Here is a 22,069-nt window from a genome sequence, read left to right as displayed (position 1 = left end):
TCTGAGAGCCCAGTGACAGGGAAAGAAGAAAAACAACAGTTCTGTGATATAGATTTGTTTTATGACTTTTTCTTCTGTTTGTAATTTATGTGCCTTAAATATTGCATAATCCTTTGTGCCTCAGACAAAGAGAGAATCTTACATATGAAACATCTCACTGGTGAAGCTAATAAATGACCGAGACAAATATGTGTGGAAACAGTTTTAATCTGAGCAACGAGGTGTAATTTATAAACTCATCATCCATTTTTCTTTTTGGAATTAAAAAATAACTTCTGACCAGAGGAGTCTGTGCACTGATTTCCTCTTAAAATGCAGCAATTAGATGGAAAAATAACACAAATATAGTAAAAAATAAAAGCCTTAAAACTGAGTTATGTTCAGCAATCAACACAAAGCTGCCAGGGATCAAAACAGACTTTGAGATGAAAAACATTTCACTGCTCAAAGTCTGCATCATGGTTTCACTTTGTGAGCATGCATCCTGTTTCTGTCATGAAAGTGAAGAACGCTGTTTTATATTCATCTTTGCAACCAAAGAAATTATTCACACAGAACAACTTCTCCAACTTTATTTATCTGCCAGATTAAAAACGAGGGAATGGCAACATAATTATGATTTGTATCATATGCGGCTTACTGAGAATTCATTACTGTCTGGTGATATAACTATACTTAGGCTTGTCCATCATAAAGACCCAGTCCTGATTTTAAGATGTGAGTAAGCTGTATGTCATTAGCTGTTGAATTCGTTTTCATACCTTTATGAAACCTTTATTACTTGGTAGTGTTTGTGTGTCCAGTTGAGAGCCTTGTCTTTGATTGATCAATGCTTTTTTGTTTAAATACATCATTTAGAAATTATTTCTAAAATCAAACAACTAATTGAGCTAATTGAGATTTAACAGGAATATTTTTTAGCCTAAATTACATTTGATGAACAGGGCAGAGGTCTCTGTCCTGCAGTTTTGATTTAACTTCCTAGAACCTGTTGTCCACATATGTGGACATCACATTTTGGGTTGTCTAGACCAAAATACTAAATTTTGCTCTACAAGGACCTGATATCCACTTATAAGGACATTATACAGCCTCTGTTCTATTGAATTTTAAAGGAATATCCTTATATGTGCATCTCATTTTTGTCAGAAACAAAAATCAGGGAAAAAAATGTGGCAATTCTTTGTTTTTACATTCATCAGGTCCCAATTTGCCCAAATATCAAAGAGAAATTAAAAATGCATGCCATGGAAGTCCTGTAGATTTAATCTTTAACCATGGCCATGAAGATACCCAGCCTAAAGTTCAGCATTGTTTTAATCCTCCAGTGTCAGACAGGAGGCAGAAATGGAGAGTGAGTGAGCCAGAGTTTATGGATGGAGATGATGCATTTGGACATAGAAGGCAGTGCGGCTGCAGCAGACCAGAGCCAGCAGGTCATCAGCTCCCAGCCAGAAGGCCTGAGAATCGTGCTGAGGAATGAGACACCGATGCCAGGCTGCGACCGTCTGCGTATACTCAGATATTTGTCTCTGTGTGCGAATATTTACAGTGGACAGACAGGGACTGAAACTCTAAAAGTAGAAACGCCACAATGGAAAAAGTCTCACGCGTTCATATATTTTATCTGCGTCACCTCAAAGCCTGCAGAACAGTTGTAAATATTGAACATTACAAAGAAATTTAAGCTCTATTTTAGGAGTTATTAGACTGAAGTACATTATCACAATAGTTCAAATATGAATGACCATCGATTATCAAGATGATCCAAATAAGTTAGTGAACAAACTTTGTCAGAATGATGGAAAATCTCTGGACCACAGATTGAAAAAATTCGGGGGGAGGACGTGATAGATCATTAGGCGGTGAATATTGTGTGGAAAACAACAAGCGAGTATGTAAGAAAAATGAAAGATAAGAAATAAGAGGCAATGGAAAGAGTGAGTGATTGCCAAAGATAAAATAGACAAATTGATAAAAAGAAATTTAATAAGAAGAACAGAGAGAACACGAAAGTCTCCAAAAATGGAAATGTTTCAAAATGAAAACTTCAAAACTTCCACTTACGTCCCGTACTTCAGGAAATCCATCTATGTGAGGACTTTAGACCTTAAAAAGGAGACATTTTCTCTGTTTTGCCTGAAACCCACATTTCCTGCATAACTAGCATGTTTTGTCAGTGATTTATGTTTGTCTTACCTCCTCAGACATACTGGGTTTGTAAGCCCAGTGTATGTCACAGTACAAACACACCAACACACCAAAACAGGACATGGAGTTGTTTACTGGCATCAGGTAAAAACTACAACTGACTGGTATGTAGACCTGATCAAGACAACCTGCTGAACCGAGCATGACAATGGAGAAGGAAGGTGAATTAAGGGACTTTGGCTGTAACATGGATGTTGGTGCCAGATGGGCTGGTCATCTATTTCAGAAGCTGCTGATCTAATGGGATTTTCCCACACAACCATCTCTGTGGACCTTTTTCTCTTAAAGGAGAAAATATCCAGTGAGTGAAAGTTTTCTGGGCAAAGATGATGCGTTCATGTCAGAGGTCAGAGAAGAAAGGCCCGACTCCTTTGTGCTGATCGGACGGCAACAGTTACAGTCAAGATATGCAGAAAAGCATCTCTGAAGACAGATTAATCCAACAGATTGAACCTTGAAGCAGCAGCAGAGGAGCACATCGGGTACCACTCCTGTCAGCTAAGAACGGGAAGCTGTGGTTAGAATTTACACAGGTTCACAGAAATTGTACAATTGTAAGGCAGTCCATAAAATATATCTCAGCTGACTTGGGAATGCCTGAGTGAGGGAGTTCTGGGTTTCTCTACTGTCAGTGGTAGAAGATGGAGGGATGGATGGATGGATGGATAGATGGATGGATGGATGGAGAAGGGTGTCCACCCTCAGCATTGTGAAGCGATGTTAACCTAATAAAGAGGTCAGTGAGTATATTTTATATAGGCTAGATGTAGATGTGTAATGTGTATCTCTGGTTAATTGCCAGATGGTGTGTCAGAGGTGGGGAATGTTGTTTATACATGATGAGATAGCAACGAACGCCAGGCACTGACAAACCCACACATTGCGAGCAGCATTAATGCTCTGCGGGTGTGTGTTGGCCAGAGTCAGAGGAGAGGTTTGAACTGTTTTGAGAAGGAACAGATCCTCATTCTTATCACACCCTCCCCTTATTGTGAAAGAGCATCTCCACTCTGGACAAAGAAGCAGTAGGCACAATGAGTGCTGTGTTTCATCAGTGTATCATCACCGCTTCGTGGTGTGGGAAAAATTTCCTGGACAGTTATTTCTCTCCCACTTTTTCCTCCTCTGTGATCAGATTGTATTTATAAAAGGAAATACCCTTGCGCCAGTTATGAAATCCTCAGTGGCCGCTTATCCTTTTTCGATCGAACTATTTTGGGGTTTTACAGGGGACTAGAGAGTTCTTCTTTACTTATTCACTATAAAACTCAGAACATTGATGAACTCAGAATCACGAGTACAATAACAGTCAATATCTGTCCCTGCAGTTACAGCCTACATACGTGTACTGGACCTCTATGCGTACCTTTATGTGGACCAAAGGAGTAAAAGGTGCATATTTGTACAACTTCTTCTACATTTAGAGGTGCCTAGAAAAGAAAGCAATAGATTCATGGCAGAAGAATAGGACACACATGTAGACACACATATATTTTAATTAATTTTACTCAGCAGTCATTAAAGCCAAAGAATGTCATTAAAATCTACATGAACATTTGAGGTGCTGACAGGATCCACTGTTTCACTCAGGATGGGGACCCAGCTGTGCTTCACAATCGATGTGACAGCGGCTCCATTATTTATGATTCGATAAGCAGGATAATAATAATAAATCTGTTTTGTGTATGTCTGCAGCTGGTCTTCTACAAGGCGGTGCAGATTCTGTCCAATCTGGGCCACAGCCTGTCAATCATCACTCTGCTAACCAGCACCATCATCATCTGTTTGTTCAGGTAAAAACACTCACTGACCACAGCTACCAGAAGCACTAAGATTTCAGTTTAATTCATGGTGACCTTACAAGTCATCTCAAGGCACTTTATACTATAAAGACAAACAACACTGACAGAACATTAGTGACCACATAGTCAGAGAAAAGAAAAATCCCCATAACAGGGAGAAGTCATCCAAAAAGCACATGTTCAGAGACCACAGCGCTGTTACTTGTTTGATGAATGGGAAAGTGGAGGAAAGAGAAGCATAAAGGAAGCTGTGGAGTCACAGACAACCAGGAAGTGCAAATATTGAGCTGTGTAAAGAAATAAAAACTATGAAAGCACCTCACTACACACAAAACTGTATTATTGTCCCAAATTCAAAAGTAAAATGCTTCTGCTGCAGATGTTTAAGATGAACTCAGTTTAAGTGCTCTTATATAAATATGTAATAATATTAAATATTTAATAATACAGCTATTAAAAAGCTACTGTTAAAAAACAGCTCCTGTAACTGCAAAAACTGCAACTCTTTTACTTTACATGTGATTATTCGGATAATTACTTGCTAATATTTGCTCTTTTTCCATCTAAAGTACAGATCTGATCCTAGAACACTGAAAGCAGAGCCGCAGACGACTTGTCTAGTGTCCTGATCACCCATCAAAGACGAGACGATAATCCCCAATGTGCATGTTCAAACAACCAGAAAAAGCAGCTGTGCTCTCAGTTTGCCCAGCTGCAGGCGCTGATGACAGGACACAAACACACCCATAAATTTGACTCTCAGTATAAGATTCAAGCAGAGTAAAGCAGATCAATCCTACTTTAAGATACTTTAGTCCAATTTGATTTTAATCAATGTCTGTTTTTAGATTTCACTGGACAAGCATTGATTGCCTTGCTTGTCCTGATGGTGCCACTAACTCCATCAGGGCATTTACTCAGGGCATAACATGTTCCATCACAGTAACCCTGCAAAATAGTATTTTTACCCCTTCGTACAGTCGCCCTGAGAGGTCAAACGGACACCAGCAAATGAAAAAATGCTGCAAAAGCACACAAAACACAACTGAAGCTGAATGAAGCAAAATGGAAGTAGGAAAAAAAAGCTAAAACTAAGAAGCAACTGATAGTATTGGATGCATCTCTTGGTGGTCAAAGGGTGCATTAGGGCTTTTATTCTTCGCCTCAGGAAGAAAACGTGTGTTAGGCAGACTTGTTGAAACAAGCGAACAGGTTGGAAAGGCGCAGGGAGGACAGAGAACACAAACGCAGTGGTGGCATCTAAGGACATGCTGTGTGGAAGAGTGGAGACAGGAGAAGTTGTCGCTGCTTCGTGGAAAGTCCCACAGCTGCCTGAGTCTGTGGCAGCATAACTAAGACTTTTTCTATTAATACACTAACCCTGAAAAGTCTGCATAAACTCTCTTTCTCTTTTTAAACATAAAAATATGGTGACGAATGTAAAAAAAACCCATGAAACTTCCCTTATGTAATTTTGAAATAGGTTTGTAAAGTTAATGACTTTAATTCATGGTCACCCGACAAAGCCTTAACTATAACTAACTATAACTAGAAGCTAAAACTTCTACAAATTGTTGTCATGATTTATAATGTTGTGTGCACATGGACGGATTCAAATTTTCTTACTTACCTAAAAGACAAAATAAAAGTAACAAAGGCGAGGGCGATGCTTTTGAGCTTAACAAAGACACTGCTGGAAACATCCACAGGGGTGCTGGTGGAACAACCTAAAATAAACATCTCTTATATGTAAATGAGGCCTCTTATGAAGGACAAACAAAGGTGCCTCACACCTTTTCTATTAATACAATAACCCTGAAAAGTCTGCATAAACTCTCTTTCTCTTTTTAAACATAAAAATATGGTGACGAATGTAAAAACAAACCAACATGAAACTTCCCTTATGTAATTTTGAAATAGGTTTGTAAAGTTAATGATAATGACTAATCTAACATCTCAATTTAAATCCCCTGAAACAGTGAAAGTTGGTATCTGAAGAAATCAGAAACAGATGATTTTGTCTTCAGTTTCTACATCATAGCTCCATATTTCTATTCTTAAACTCTGCCAGAGTGACTTTGCATGATTCGTAGTCTTATGCTGGGCCCTTGTGCAGCCCCTCAGGTCATCTTTTTAAAGAAAACAAATACAGGGTTTGGAGAGCACGTTTCTTTAGAAAACTCACATTTACTACACCAGCAGACTGCAATCAGAGTTTGTGGTCATGGCTCTGACCTCTTCAGTCTTCTCACACATGTTGAATGAATCGTTTTTGTTCTTCTAAAGTGCGGAAATCCTGAAAAAAACGTGAGGTTTAAAGGCAGGCAGGGTCCAGCGCTGAAGGCAAAGTTATCAGTCTTGTTGTGCAAATTTCCTGAAAAGTCAAGATAATTTGAACAAATGATGTATTCAGAATCGGGTTATATAACATATTTTTATTTATATACTCTTAACACTTCCGAACATACGGAGCATGATAACAGTTTGTAGAGATGTGCGAAGCTCAGTCTGGATCGACTCCAGCTGCTCACTCGGCCACTATCAACATGTTTAGTAGGGGTGCAACGATACTCGTATCGATATCGAACCGTTCGATACAGTGCTTTCGGTTCGGTACGCATATGTATCGAACGATACAACATTTTTAATTTATTTTATCAACTTTCCTTCTGACGATGCTGTCTGTGTTGAGCGCTCAGTGGATCTGCGCTCGACAGTGCAGCCTAGGCGGAGTAGTCGAACACAGATTCACTGAGCGCAGGGCAAGCTAGAGACAGAAGCTAGGCTAGTTGCAACATGGCAAATTGAACCTCCCCCACCCTCATTCAGATCTGGCGTTTGGAACTATTTTGGTTTTCATGTGAAGTATGACCCTGAAGGTAAGCGTGTCATGGACAAAAGTAAAACAGTATGTTGGATGTGCCAGCAATGCTCAATTGGTGGGAACTAGTGTGTTAGCGCAGTTAGCTCGTTAATGTGTTGACGTCTTCCAGCCCCACTCTTGAGGCGATCCGCGGTAGCTCGTTAACGGAGATTTGCCGTGTTGTGACATTAATGTAATTTCAGATTAACGCTGACAGCACTAGTGGGAAGCCCAGAAGAAGCGTATAGTATAGCTTTTATTTTGGAAAGAGACATTTCTCCATAATAAACTCTCTTTTCCAAAGATGAGTGATTCCTCAATCAGATACAGGGCTCGCAAAATCGCTAGCCCGACGTCCTGGGGCTTTTTTCCAGTCGGGCTACCAAAATCTATCTCTGCCCTGCCCGTCGGCCTATCGTAGGAAGGAAAAATATATGTCAATGCTTTTGCATTCTTTCGGAAATGTAGCTGGGTAATTATGTCATTGGCATCGGCCACTGTCAATATGTGACATACTGAAATCACGTTTGAATTTGCGCTTGTTTTCTGCTTTCACTTTGCAATCGCGTGAACTGTGTATAGAGAGCGACAGCACTGATTGGTGAGTGATGATAATTTGCGCACCAATTCCTCTGACATCGTCTTATCAATCGTTAGCTTACTATGCAAACATGACAAGTGAAATCTCCCGCAGCTTAAACATGTGAGAGGTTGATCGCGCAGAGAATCGCTGAGCGTTATGTTAGTGCGTGTGTAAAAGCAGCAGGATATATATTTTAGTTCTGCTGAGCCAAATAAGACAGGTCAGGGTGAAGAAGTGACAAAACGCAAAAGTTATGACAAATCAGACTATAAGACAAAAAGAAAGTGCAGCTTTATGGTTTCATGGACAAAAGAATTTCTGTGGCTGCAATATGACGAGCTAAATAACCAGGGCTGCACATAAGTGGTCCGCAGGTGCGCATTCGCTGTCAAAATAAAAAACGTGCACAAGATAAGAAGTTGCAACGTGTGTTTGCGTACATAAGATTTTCTGGAGGAGGACAGACATTTGTTTAGAACTCTTAAAGATGTCAAAGAAGCTCCTTTAAGCAATTACTGTGATGTTCCTCCACCTCCAAAGAAATGTCAGGAGTCCGAACCACAAAAGAAGCGCGTATTCTCGGAAAAGTGGTTGCAGGAGGTGAGCTGGCTTCAAACAAATGATGAACGCACAGAGATGTGGTGCAGAATGTGTCGTGAAAATTTAATAAATGACAAATTAATAAAAAGGCATGAACATTTTTTTTGTATCGAAAAAATATCGAACCGTGACACCAAAGTATCGAACCGAACCGAACCGTGAATTTTGTGTATCGTTGCACCCCTAATGTTTAGATACCGCATCCTTCAGTCAATTCACACCCAGACACTCTGTATAAACACACTTCTCTATGTTTGCGTGTGTGTGCATGTTTACAGGAGACTCCACTGCATGAGGAACTACATCCATCTGAACTTGTTCGTGTCGTTCATCCTGCGCGCCGTCGCAGTGCTCGTCAAAGACACCCTGCTCTTCTCGTATGGTGAAACCACAGACTGCAGCCAACAGCCCTCGCTGGTAGCCTTTCACGCATGAAAACACACACACATTTTTTACTTCACCGTTAAACACATTTACTATATGTACAGAAACCTTTAGATTAACCTTAATTAAAGTACAAAAAGGAAGAGTCTGTATTGGTGATACCAACGTTCACCAACCCTTCAAGACCTACCATAGAACCAAGTCCGCCAGAGCTTATATTATATTTTTACATGTTGTAGAGCCATTTTTGGGAGCATTTCAAGTTGCTATACATCAATACAACCATTACAGCCTAAATTTTAATAATATGTATGCATTAAGTGCATAGTAATTACATAAATTGCAAAAAAGTGCAATAAACTACAAAAAAATTGAAAATCGTTTTTGTTTTTTAACATATATTTCTAGTTAGAGAAATTTAAGAGGCTTATCCCTCAAAACTGTAAATACAAAAAAGTTGCACAAAATAGTTTCCCACCACTGGAAATTTATTTTGAGTGTCTTCACAGTTTTATTTTTGAAATACACCAATTTTTATATACTGCAGGAAAAACGAAAATAAATATTATAGTGCAAATTTGCAAAAAAGCAGCATATGCATCAAAATAAACTATTTCCAGCAGTGCAATATGAGTCCTAAGCATCCCAGAAACGACACAGAAAGTCATAAAGTCAAACATAACTTTTAAAAACACCAGTATAGGCTCATAAGTCCCTGATGGTAAAAAACTACATTTCTGCGAAAATGACGTCACTTCTGGTTTTGGGCAGGTTGTGGCGGACATGCGATAGTTCGTGCTGACGTCTATTCTAACGTAGGAAGTGTTATGAACAGCTGATATGATCAGCAAAGCGTGTTTCTGGAATATTATGTTTTTGTTGCTGCAAGCGCTTTTTATGCAGTTTTTGCAAAGCTATATGTGGAAGGAAACCGTGACTGAGGACAAGCTGATGGCATAAGATGTAAGTACAACTCCTCCGGTTTCATATGCAAAAAAAATTATTGCGCTAGCTCACGTGGTTGCAGAGCTACCGGGATTTAAAAGTAGTTGTGCAAAATGGAGTGTGCCTGCTCTGACCTGTTTTAAAAACTTTCTGGGTTCTTGCAAGCATCTTGGAGATGAGCACTTTATGAGGCCATCTGTTGCAGGACTCTTGTAGCTGAACTGAATGTTTGGTTTTTTTATGACTCTGGCTAAATGTTTGGACTCTTTGTCATGCAGAAGCATGAATTTGGAACCAGTTAGACGCCTTCCTGATGTTGTTTTTGTGTGCGTGTGATGGATAAGAATCTAACGTATCTAAATCTTTTGCACGGCACTGAGGGTCCTTAGGCAGATGGCTATAAATGACCTCAGAGTGAAGCATTGGAAACCATTCACATAAAGAAGCAGCTTTAGTTTAGAAAACTGTGGGTGGCTTGCAAAGTTTACCTCTATATCTGCGTTTTTTCCAACATGTCCACACATGCTGAAGAGAGTTTTCAAATTTGCATTTGTAGCACCGTTAATCCAGGAGTCATGGGTTGGATATACAGTCCTGTGCAAAAGACATCACTCATTTCTTCTTCCAAAAAGCCAGACTTGTAATTGATAAAGTGGTCTTGAGCAATAGTTCTCCAGCTTTGAATGTTCTACCATGTGGATCACCGTTCATGGAGCGGTTAAAAGCAAATGTCTTTCAGTTCTGAGAAAAGTAAATTAGTAAATTCATTGGAAACAAGCGCATTTTTTTTTTAATTCACTGGCTCAACTGCACATTTACACAAAACATTTGAGAAATCTTTTCACAGTGTAAAAACAGTCACTCTAATGCCAGTCATCAAGGTTCACAATGAAGTTGGTGATTCTTCCAATTCTTTGTGAAAATGTATTTCTTTGTGGTCAAATTATAACATTACATACAGAACTTTACTATGCAAACTATAGAATGGATGTAACAAAGCATGTTGCTGTTTGTGTGTGTGTGTGTGTGTGTGTGTGTGTGTGTGTGTGTGTGTGTAGGTGGGCTGTAAGGCCAGCCTGATCTTCTTCCAGTACTTCATCTTAGCTAACTTCTTCTGGCTGCTGGTTGAAGGTCTTTACCTTCACACGCTGCTGCTCGTCCTCCCCACCTACTCCTTCCGCCTCTCCATCTACATGCTCATCGGCTGGGGTAGGTTGAACCACAATGAGAGCACCGTAACTTTATGTTGTCTTTACAGTCTTATTGGCCTGGTCTTATGTGTTACCACTGATAATGTTCCTATCACCAAGTTAATGTCTTAAAACCCACTGAAACATCTGACGATCATGCATTAAAAACACTTGATTAAAACTGAATAGAAACCAAAGACAATGTAAGACAGTCTAAAGATGATTAAAAAAACTAATAATAATGGAAACCTCAGACTCCTGGTGAAAGTTTAGAGTTATCTGACATGAGTGCAGTAAAGTAGAAACAGTCCATCAACATCACTCAACTAACAAAGTGGTCGAACCATCAGGGAACTTTTTCTTTCTTACAAAGTTTCACATGCTATGCAATCCAGTGAAAAACTAATTACATCCATGATTTAGTGACTTTTAAAACCTTCTTTATCAGCAATAGGTTGAAGTAATACCTTTTTGAATGGCTTTATCAGTCTCTTACACTGTTGTGGAGAAATTCTGGCACTCTTCTTTAAAATATTACCTCGGTTCATTGAGATTTGCAGGCATTTGTTTATTCACAGCTCTCTTAACGTCCTCCCGCAGTGTTTCAGTCAGGTTGAGGTTGGACTTGCTCATAATCTTTTGTCCCAACATTTTTTTTTCACATTTACCATCTGCTGGCCAAAATCTGAAGTATTTCCAAACAAAGCGCAGTCTCTCTCTCTAGAGACGAATTGAGTTGTGAAATTTGTTCTATCATTACCACTCGGTTGAATTAATCCTGGGCTAAACTGAACTCCTGAAACCTTTGAAGATTAACCTTATGCTTTAATAACAGGGATGGCTTTTGTTAAGCAATCTCCTTAATGTACAGTAACTAGGTTAATTGTTCCTTTTAACCTTTATGTGCACATAAAATGCAACTAGCTGACCTGCCCAAGCTTAGCTGTTGGCAAGTCAGTGCTAAACATATGATTGTTGGGCTTTTCTCTGTATCTATGAAGCGCCTTGAGGCGACATTTGTTGTGATTTGGCGCTATATAAATAAAATTGAATTGAATTGAATTGAATTGAATTGAATTGAATTGAATTGAATTGAAATTGAATTGAATTAAACAATGTACAAATGACCTCTTCACAATGAGCAAACACACTTCTCTGCTACATAATGTCTGCCACTACCCACACAGCACATATAGGTCAGCAATACATCACTGCGCTCTCTGGGATTCATGCTAGGTTAAATTTATCACAAGAGGTGTTGATGCAAAGCAGATCGAGCCCTTAAGAAGATCCCTGCAGAGAATTAAGCTCCGTACGAATGAGGCTGCGAGAGGTCAGGAAGACCAGAAAAGTTTATGAAAATAACAATTCATTCAATGTTCCCTGGTTGCAGTTAGTGTGCTATTAACCCTGCAGTTTAATTCAATTCAATTCAATTCAATTTTATTTATATAGCGCCAAATCACAACAAAAGTCGCCTCAAGGCGCTTCATAGATACAGAGAAAAACCCAACGATCATATGACCCCCTATGAGCAAGCACTTTGGTGACAGTGGGAAGGAAAAACTCCCTTTTAACAGGAAGAAACCTCCGGCAGAACCAGGCTCAGGGAGGGGCGGGGCCATCTGCTGTGACCGGTTGGGGTGAGAGAAGGAAGACAGGATAAAAGACATGCTGTGGAAGAGAGACAGAGGTTAATAACAGATATGATTCAATACAGAGAGGTCTATTAACACATAGTGAGTGAGAAAGGTGACTGGAAAGGAAAAACTCAATGCATCATGGGAATCCCCCGGCAGCCTACGTCTATTGCAGCATAACTAAGGGAGGATTCAGGGTCACCTGGTCCAGCCCTAACTATATGCTTTAGCAAAAAGGAAAGTTTTAAGCCTAATCTTGAAAGTAGAGATAGTGTCTGTCTCCCGAATCCAAACTGGAAGCTGGTTCCACAGAAGAGGGGCCTGAAAACTGAAGGCTCTCCTTCCCATTCTACTTTTAAATACTCTAGGAACAACAAGTTAGCCTGCAGTGCGAGAGCGAAGTGCTCTAATAGGGTGATATGGTACTACATGGTCATTAAGATAAGATGGGGCCTGATTATTTAAGTTTTAAAAAATCAGTTATATTAATAAATTTAGAAATTTCATAGACAGCCCCTCTGAAGCACCTCTTTAGTGTGAGCCTCTGCAAAACACAGTGCCAGCACTCAGACAACCAGCAGACAGTGTGTCACGCTGCTGAAGTGAGCTGGTGTATTCAGGGAAAGTCCTGGCAGTAAACACTCTCCTGGCCTCTGCGTTCGCTCTCTTCCGAACGCAGCTGTCTCAGCTGCTGCCTCCTGACACCTTCCTTCCACTATCAATCTCCACTTTACCAAGAGTTCCTCCCCAATGCATCACCGTTCAGCCCCAGATGTTTAATGTGTGAGTGTAGAGGTCATATTTCCTTTGTGGCACTTTGCGAGGATGTTCTGTGCCTGCCAGATAGAGAACCTAAACAGATCCTCTTCTCCTCCACATCTACCTTCCTCTCTACTCTCTGGTTCTCAGGAATCCCTCTCGTGTTCATCGTGGCATGGATCATTTGTAGGATATACATGGAGGACAAGGGGTGAGTCTGCAAGTGTTTAAACATTGTTTTCACAAACTGTGTCAAGGTCAGTGCAAAAATCAAAGTTACAAACTTGCAGGGGGCACATTATGCTTATCCTTAATTTCCACCACATGCATGCAGTTGCATTGGTTGAAGCTTACATCAAAATAATGCATCTTTGATTTCATTTAACCATCTCTAGGTCAGGAAATGTTATAAATCTCACTGACTTATTTACTCACTTCCAGGTGTTGGGAGATGAACAACACCCCCATACCAAACAGAGTGATCAACTGGCCCATCATGGCATCTATCATTGTGAGTTTTGTCCCAGGATAACCTTGTATACATCAGACAGAGAGTTTTTTCATGAATTAAAAAAGCAACTTCTTAAATGTTTTTCGGCATCCTGGACACAATTCTTATTAGTTATAAATAGTGTAAAGAATTGACCTGAGTAAAACTGAGTGGATCTGTGATCAGGATGATTGTACACACAGTCCATTATGCCCCACCAGTGGGTATAACACAGACTAAATTAATAGGTCAAGTCTGTGCTTCGTCTGTTTTTTGTTGTTGTTGCTTTTAGTCATTAATCTGAAATCCATTTTCATTTTCACCTGCTTTGTCCTTGTTCTCCTTTTCTCATTTTATTTTGCTTTCTTCTACTAAAATATAAAACATTGGATCATTATTTTTATTTTACAAATAAATATTCACCATATTAAAAGTGATGCATTATTACAGAGCCTGCACAGCCACACATTGGTTTTTAGAGTCACACACTTACTGGACACATCGTTTAAGTGCTCCTGTTCAACTGATGCTAAATGGAAACATGCCATGCAACATTCAGATGGCAGGATTCGGCATTAACGACATGAAAACATGGATCCTGCTTTTTATCAAAGGTTCAGGCTGTTGCTGGTGGTGTAATGATGTGGGGAATGTTAGCCTCACTCACTTGGTACAAACTCAGCATCATTTAAAAACTACAAAAGTATTGCTGCTGATCTGTTTTTGGTCAGCAGCAATACTCAGTACTTTTCTATAAGGGAAGAAGCTTTAAGACACACAGATGGTTATACTTTAACTCTTGGACTGAACCAGAGCACTTTGTACTGTAGTTTTTATTTTGGTAATGGAGTTTGCTAAAGTACTCACAGATAATGTTTCTTTTTAACATACTGTTTATTGTTGGGTTTCCAGGAGAAAGGTTTAAGCATCAAAACTAGTTGATGAGGTTTAGCAAAAGATCACAGATCGGGATAAAATATTATGATTATGTCAAAAGTGTCACAGCCAGAGTGATCTAAAACAAACAAGCAGGGCAGGCATAAATCATCCTTCCCATTGAAATCCGTTAGTTTCAGAGTTGCAAAGCTACTCCAACAACATTCATTTCCATACGCAGCATACTAAAAAATTACAGTATGACATATTTTATTGCTATTCTTGGATTTTCTGTGATACTTGGCCTCAGATGGTGGATCTCTTTATTTACACTGGAAATCCCAGACACAATTATATCCTGTGATACAGACATTCATAAAAAAAAAGGCTGCTCAGTCATTGAGAAAACATCTGCAAACAGATAAGTTTTAGATAAAATTCAATCAGTCAGCAGTCGACTTCAAAACATGCGAACCAGCAGATAATCCATCAGAGCAAGCTGTCATGCTGAGCTTTTCTATTTTTACTATTTTTACTTGTTGCAACAGTGAAGTTCTGCTTGATCCGTTGTGAGCGAACTGCTTACTGCTTGTTTTTGCGAAGCTCTATTTAACTGACGTTGTACGATTCGATTGTTGAGCATTTTGCAATAATGTGTGCTCTAATGTGTGCTTTGTGCCATCAAGTTTCCATTTATATTTGGCTATAACTATGATTTATAGATGTCTTCTAAATATATGAAATGCAGGCAGTTGTAAAGTTATTGTTCTGAAAACGCAGTCATCTGTAAGGACATGCTCTCTGAATGTGTGTTTGTCTATGTTGGTTTAGAACATGACTGGGCAGGTTTTGGAGCGTAGCTTTCTCGTGAACTGCTTGTTCAAACAGTACGAATGAGTGATGGAAGTCACTTAACACAGAAAACCAGAGAAAATACACTTAAAATGAGGAGAATGCAAATACAAAAAATACACCTCTGAGTGATGTTTTGTAAAAATATTTGCAACATGTCAAAAGCTTATTTGAGGATTCAGATTTGGTTATATGGTCGAAGTTAGAGTTAAGGTGTTTTTATAATGCAGCATTATTTGAACATGCCTCCCTTCCTGGCCTTTGGTCCCACTGTTGCTAATGATCCAGCTAAGCACAGCTTTCATTTCGGCACCTCTCAGTTTTTGTATCCTGGTTGGCTGGTTTCTTATTCTAAAAATCTATAAAAGTATTTGGTTTATGAGACGGAAATCATCATATATGTCACATAAACACATGTATGTGGGTGTGAGCCCCTCCACTTACACTCATAGTGAAGAAGGCAGCTGATTTTTAGCAACATATGAGAACTGCTCTTCAAAATGAATTGAAACCCAGCTAAGGCCTTTGTGTGTAGAGTTTAGATGTTCTTCCTGTGCCCGTGTTTGGTGCTGGGGCTTCCTCTCATAGTTCAAAGACATCAAAGGTTAAAGTGCTGATGGCCATGGATGTGAGATACATAAAGTCCTTAAAGTTTGCACTCTAAAGAGCTTTGAGTGGTTCGTAAAGCACTCTGTGAATGCAAGTACATCACATTTCACTTACTCAGGTCCCCAGCAATAAACCACCAAGTGTGGAGTGGACTTGAGCTTCACAGTGGACGAGTATCTCGTCACTCGGGTCTTGTTCACATGTGAGGGGAGCAAAAGACTGACAGATGGACTTGGGCCATGTCTGCAGTGATGTGAACACTATACTGGTCCGTTGTGGTAAAGAGAGAGCTGAGCGTAAAAGCGAAGCTGTCAGTTTACTGGTCGTTCTACATCCCTGCCTTCAGCTGTGGTGACCTAAAAAGACAGGGTGAGGAATTCAATTATTTAGAGGGACAGATTAGAGCTGCTACTCCTCCACATTCAATGGAGGTGGCGTGGGGATATCAAGATGATGACCTGAGTGAGGAGGCCCTGAAGTAGACCCAGGACATGCTGGGGAGATTATGCCTCCCAGTTGGCTTTGGAACGCTTTGGTGTTCCTCAAGATGAGCTGGAGCAGATAGCTGGGTGGAGGAAGGTCTGCGTTTCTTTGCCTAGACAAACTTATCCAGACAGCCTGGATAAATGTGAGAAGATGGATGGATGGAGTTCGGAAACACAACTGTACAGTCAGTTTTTGGACTCTTTGCTCCTGGACAGACAAATTTCATAGAAATTAGTTTCCAACCTTTCTACTCTTAAAGAAGTCACTTTTCGCTAACATGACTCCTCTTTCTTTCTGCCGTGTTTCTCTACAAGATCAATTTCATCCTGTTCATCAGCATCATCCGCATCCTGGTGCAGAAACTGCGCAGCTGTGATGTCGGCGGAAACGATCAATGCCAATACAAGTACGTCAAGGAACTGAGGAGTCATATTTTTACCTCCGAGCTCTCGCTGATTAGATTTATATGCATTTAAGAGGGCTTCCTGATAATGTGGTGACGAAAGCAGCAGTCATATCAAATCTCCTCGACACATTAGACAGGAACCATTATCACATTATCAGCTAACTGTGTTTAAACTTGGACATCTTACTATCAATCTTCCTTCCTGTTTCTGCTTCTCAATCTGGAAACAAATGATTTTGATTATTCTTTCTTTAGCAAACAAATAATAGCAATTCCTGAAGACTAGAATGAATTTTAAGGTTTTTTCCTCATAGTAATTCAAGTTTTTAATATCCAGAATAAACAATTTTTCTGCACTGTTGAGAAAAAGTGAAAGAAAGAGATTTCCCACTGATGGTCTCGCAGATAAGTTTTAGTCTAAATGTATTGTGTGCATTGAGTGTGTATTATGTGTGTTTATCAGGCGCCTGGCTAAGTCCACACTCCTGCTGATCCCGCTGTTTGGGGTGTATTACGTGGTGTTTTTCTACCTGATGGAACCGGAAAATGAAAACGTGAAGCAAGTGAAGATCTTCTTCGATCTCGGCCTCGGATCATTCCAGGTACTATAAGACATTTAAAAACATAAAATTCCTAAATAAAATGATTTGCCTTTTTTGCTCTGGTGGGGAAAATGACTGTAGTGGAAGATAAAAATGTCATCAAGTTAAGACCCAGCAAAGGAGAGAACCACATCAAGAATTTTGACCCTTACAAGATAGTCATGTATGATTGGGAGCTGTAGCAAGAAAAATAAACATTGCATGTTCTTTTTTAGCTCATTGACTGTGTCCTAGTTTAATGTCCGGCTCTGTGTCTGCAGACAGTCTCCATTCTTTCCCCACATCCTTGACTCTTCTCTGCGGTCTTCCTCTTTTCCTCCTGCCGGGCAGCTTCTGTCCAACATATCCACCATCTCACCTCAGCCTTGCCTCTCTAACTTTGTCCCCAAACACTCAGCCTGAGCTGTCACTCTGATGTGCTCATTTCTTGTGCTGTCCCAACAAACCAGTCATTTAAAGTTGCCTCCACACTTCTGCCTTCCTTTCTCTCTCACTGCCTCTAAAGGCATCGGCAAAAAGAAAAGAGGAAGACAATGGAGGAGATTGATGAGTGTAGTGAATGAGGACATGCAGTGGGTTGGTGTGACAGATGAAGATGCTCGGGATAGGTGGTGACCCTTAAAGGCAGCATCCTTTAGTATTAATATAGCCTTGTTTCTGACACGTTGGCACTGATCTGTTATGGTGGTATTTGTTTCCTTTTAGGGTCTAATTGTAGCAGTTCTCTACTGTTTCCTCAACAGTGAGGTGAGTCTATGCATGTGTTCTTCATAACATCATTTACACGATTTTTTTTATGTATATTATATTTAATATAATTCTACTTCTTCTTTTTTGCACATAAAGGTTCAGAGTGAGCTGAGGAGGACATGGAAGTGTTTTTCTGTAAAGCGCTGCGTGGGACAGGACTTCAGGCTCCACAGCGTGAACCAAAATGGTACAGAAAGCTCGACCCAGTGTTCTAGAAACTCCCGAGCCCAGTCCATCCTGCAGACTGAGATCACCGGGCTGTGATCTGCGACACAAACAGCCTGTTTTGTTAAAGACTTTGAGAACGGGCGCTCGTGTTCGGTCAGTGTGGAGGAATTATACTTAACCTCGCTTTTATAGACATATCGCCTGATGCTGCAGGGACTGAACTTGTGGCTTGCAAACTTTTTTGAGGCGAAAGACTTCGTATTGGACCGTCAAACCTCCCGGAGATTTTTTTTTTTTTTCCACATCGCCGTGAGATTTGACAATGATCTTTAACATTTTTAAACACATAACGGATGAAACAGTGCCTCCTATAATGTTTCCAGAACAACAAATTCATTTTTATAATTATTCTCCACATCCAAGAATGACTAACTGACTTTAAAAAAAAATAGTTTTCAAATAGTTAAGGCACAAATTAAAACTTACATAAAAATGCTAAATCCATATTGGAGAAAGTAACCATACAGTTTATATACCTGAAGGTAGATGTATACAGAAATATTCATATTTTATGTTTAGTTTTATAGGCCTGATCTAGTTCTTCCTTTCATATAAGCTTTTCGTTTTTTTAACTGATATGCAGAGTATGTTTGGTTAATAAGGTTCATCCATGCCTGCTGATTAGTGCTAAGTAAAAAAAAGCTGTACCTATATTTACATGGCTGAGTTATCTACAGTTGTACAGTTGATATGAAGGAAGAAATTAATTATAGAGACCAAACATGTTGTTCATATCAGGCTGTAAACATGCTTATATGTGCCGTGAAGTTGGGCATTTTAGCATGGCAGGCTACAGGGATGTGGAGCCAGCCTCAAGTGGCCATTAGAGGAACTGCAGTTTTTGGCACATGAACTTTGGCTTCATTTTTCAGCTCTGTTGGTTGCTACTGTGATGTAGTAGATGTTGCATATTATGTTGCAAATATGCTTATAGGTAAGCATATTTATTCCTGCTTTTCAGTTCGGTCATCTCACAGGCTGTTCAGCTCATTAATATTGTAAGTTAAGACTCGTCCAAGAAAAGATTCAGGAAATATGCAAGGGAAAGTTTTTGTTTAAAAATCAATTTATGTTTTTTTTTTTTTTAATGGAAACAAAGCTGAAAAAAATAAATAAAATAAAACCAAATAACGGCAGCTCAAATCCCCGACCTCTCACTTTGGAGCCCCACTGAGCTAATTGATTCAGACACTGAGCTGATTATTGACATGGGGAAGCAGAGACCACTACTGTGTGTGGAAACAATGTCAACATCTGTCTGTTTTTGGTGCAGATGGGCTACTGCAGCAGAAGAAGACCATACCCGATGGCTCTCCTGTCAGCTAAGAGCAGGAAACTGAGGCTATATTTCACACGGGTTCACCAAACGTGGACAACAGAAGATTGGAAAAATGTTGCCTGATCTGATGAGTCTCGATTTCTGCAGCCACATTTGGATGGTAGGGACAGAATTTGGTATAAACATGAAAGGATGGATCCATCCTTTCTTAGATCGGTTCAGGCTGGTGAGCACATCCCTTCGTGACCACGGTGTACCCATTTTCTGATCGCTGCTTCCAGCACGATCATCTCAACCTGGATTCTTGAACATGACAATGAGGTCACTGTACTCAAATCGGCTCCACAGTCACCAGATATCAATCCAGTAGAGAACTTTTGGGATGTAGTGGAACAGGAAATTGGTAGTGGATGTGCAGCCCACAAAACTGGAGTGACTATGTGATGCTATCATGTTCATATGGTCCTAAACCTTAAAAGAAAGCACAGGAGGTTTAATCAGGTACTAAGAAAGCGTTATTATTAGTGTTAGGAGCAGGGTAAGTTACCACAGTGATGTAGCCACGTAAACAGAAATCCACCTTCACGATACTCCAGACTTTAAGCTCAACATACTGCAGCCTTCTGATCTATTACTGTAATTTCACTTTGCAGTAAACCCCTCTGTTTTGACTGGCAAGATATCATTGGTGTTTCCTGGGTAACGGTAGCTCTTGTCACTCTTAATTTTTTCATGTTTTGAATGCATTTGATAACAATGTGTGTTTAAATTGGTACCAAATTCAGAGTTCAACAAAAAAGGCTGTCTGAACAGCTCGTCAGTAATTTCACTATGATCCTCTTGAAGTTCAGTTTTTTCCTGAAAGTCTTTTACATTTAATTTAATAAGGCCTACCACATCTATTAAAATGTATCGTTTTTTCAGTAACTCCATTTACTTTCCTTTATCACGTCAGCAGGGAATGAACGTGATAGCATTCAATGTGAGATAAAATTAGAATACAGATACTTCACTTTAAGGGTGATCAGTGTTTCCCAGACACAGAATGTTCTCATCCAATCGAACTCACTGTAACAGAGTTTTATCAGCGCCTTGAGGTGACAGTTTGGATTTGGCACTATACAAATAAAATGGATTTGATTTGAATTAAAGCCAAAAACCATGCTTGCCTTGTACATAGACTGTTTTGTATTATTTCTCTTTATTTTTTATACAGTGGAGAGTATATCGCTGGCTGATTGTAAAATGTAGAGAAAGACATCGTTGTTAAATTTGTAAGCTTTTGATCACAACTGTAAACCTGTGATTCCATATGTTTAATCCATAAAAGCTTTTTTATCGTTGAAATGAAGCTCTGTTTGTTCAATCACACAAACTGAATCCTTTTAAATGTTTTTTCTTCCACATTTGCAGATATTTTCTCATCTTATGTTTATGTTTGCAGTGGGCACAGATAAAGGCATCAGTTCGCATCAGACCTCTGAGGTCAGAGGTCAGTGAGGGTATATTGCTTCACTAGTTAACAGAAAAAAAACAACCTGTGTTTTTGTTGCCGCTCTTTACTTTTCCTGTATTTACTTTAGATTGTGACGCATTTGAGCAGAATGGAGTTACACAATTATGAGCCGGACAGAGTCAAAGAAAGCGAAACTGATAACTGGGAAATGTGACTGGTAGGTTCAGATGTCTCATGAAAGCCTTAAAAAAATACAGCTCCAAAAGAATAAAGAAAGAAAGGAACACTCAATTATTATGGCATAACCAAAGTCAGTTAAACCTCAGGGATATCAGTCTGTTCACTTAGGAAACATAAACCACTGCAAAGCCAGTTCAGCTGCTTTGGTAAAAGTGAAAGTAACAACAGATGCAACAGGACAACAGCCAAACCCCCCAAAAAGAAAATGATTTAGGAGGCAGTGACCACAGACTATTGCTCTCTCCTTATCCCTCCAGACTGATACGTCTCTAGTTTTCCTTTTTTGCTACTGTTGTTAGTATTAGTAACAGGAGACGCTAGCTACAGCTCATTGACATTGCACAGACAGTCCAGCTTGTCCAGGATGTCACAGTCTCAAGAGTGTGGAGGACATACCAGGATGTGGGCTTTTGCATGGCTGTTGAAGGGCATCACCCAGCACCATCATCGGTCTCTGCATCTTTGTGCAGAAGGAATGGAAGATAGAGTAAAAGCACAATATGCTTTTTTTATTCTTGATTTTGTGCCAAGTCATCAAATAAATCTTAATTACAAGAAATTATAACAGCTCAGCCCTGCCTAACTTTGAACCTGTGTCATGTACCGATACATATCACACATCCTCACATGTGAGGACCCTCACTGATATGCTCTGCAGTTACTACGCAGCCCTGCCTAACTTTATCCTCACCAAAGTCTCAACCTGAACCTTTAAACACCTGTTTGGGGACTGCTGGGTGAAACAGGGGGAATGTGCTCACTCTACAGGGCTAAAACGTAATTTAAGATACAAGGATGAAAGGAGCCCCTTCGCTTCA

The 22,069-nt window shown here is 39.7% G+C and overlaps 1 protein-coding gene across 3 annotated transcripts in view; it reads left to right on the top strand.

Moving 5' to 3' along the window:
• Nucleotides 1-20,902, top strand: part of LOC146511773 (vasoactive intestinal polypeptide receptor 2-like) — a 57,102-nt gene extending 36,200 nt beyond the window's left edge. For 2 of the 3 annotated variants that reach the window (XM_085172399.1, XM_085172397.1), the window contains 9 exons: nt 3,907-4,004; nt 8,338-8,476; nt 10,447-10,597; nt 13,128-13,188; nt 13,419-13,488; nt 16,605-16,696; nt 17,160-17,298; nt 18,004-18,045; nt 18,145-20,902. In XM_085172399.1, coding sequence (XP_085028525.1) covers nt 3,907-4,004; nt 8,338-8,476; nt 10,447-10,597; nt 13,128-13,188; nt 13,419-13,488; nt 16,605-16,696; nt 17,160-17,298; nt 18,004-18,045; nt 18,145-18,312 — 960 coding nt within the window. In that variant the 3' untranslated portion in view covers nt 18,313-20,902. The remainder of the gene's footprint in view (nt 1-3,906; nt 4,005-8,337; nt 8,477-10,446; nt 10,598-13,127; nt 13,189-13,418; nt 13,489-16,604; nt 16,697-17,159; nt 17,299-18,003; nt 18,046-18,144) is intronic. The other variant, XM_085172398.1, reaches the window with a different exon arrangement.
• The last annotated feature ends 1,167 nt before the right edge of the window (nt 20,903-22,069 follow it).

This window comes from Neolamprologus multifasciatus, chromosome 9, assembly GCF_963576455.1.
Source record: "Neolamprologus multifasciatus chromosome 9, fNeoMul1.2, whole genome shotgun sequence".
Classification (NCBI taxonomy): Eukaryota; Metazoa; Chordata; class Actinopteri; order Cichliformes; family Cichlidae; genus Neolamprologus; species Neolamprologus multifasciatus.
The sequence above is the reverse complement of the archived record's forward strand: the minus strand, read 5'-3'. Positions and strand labels throughout refer to the sequence as shown.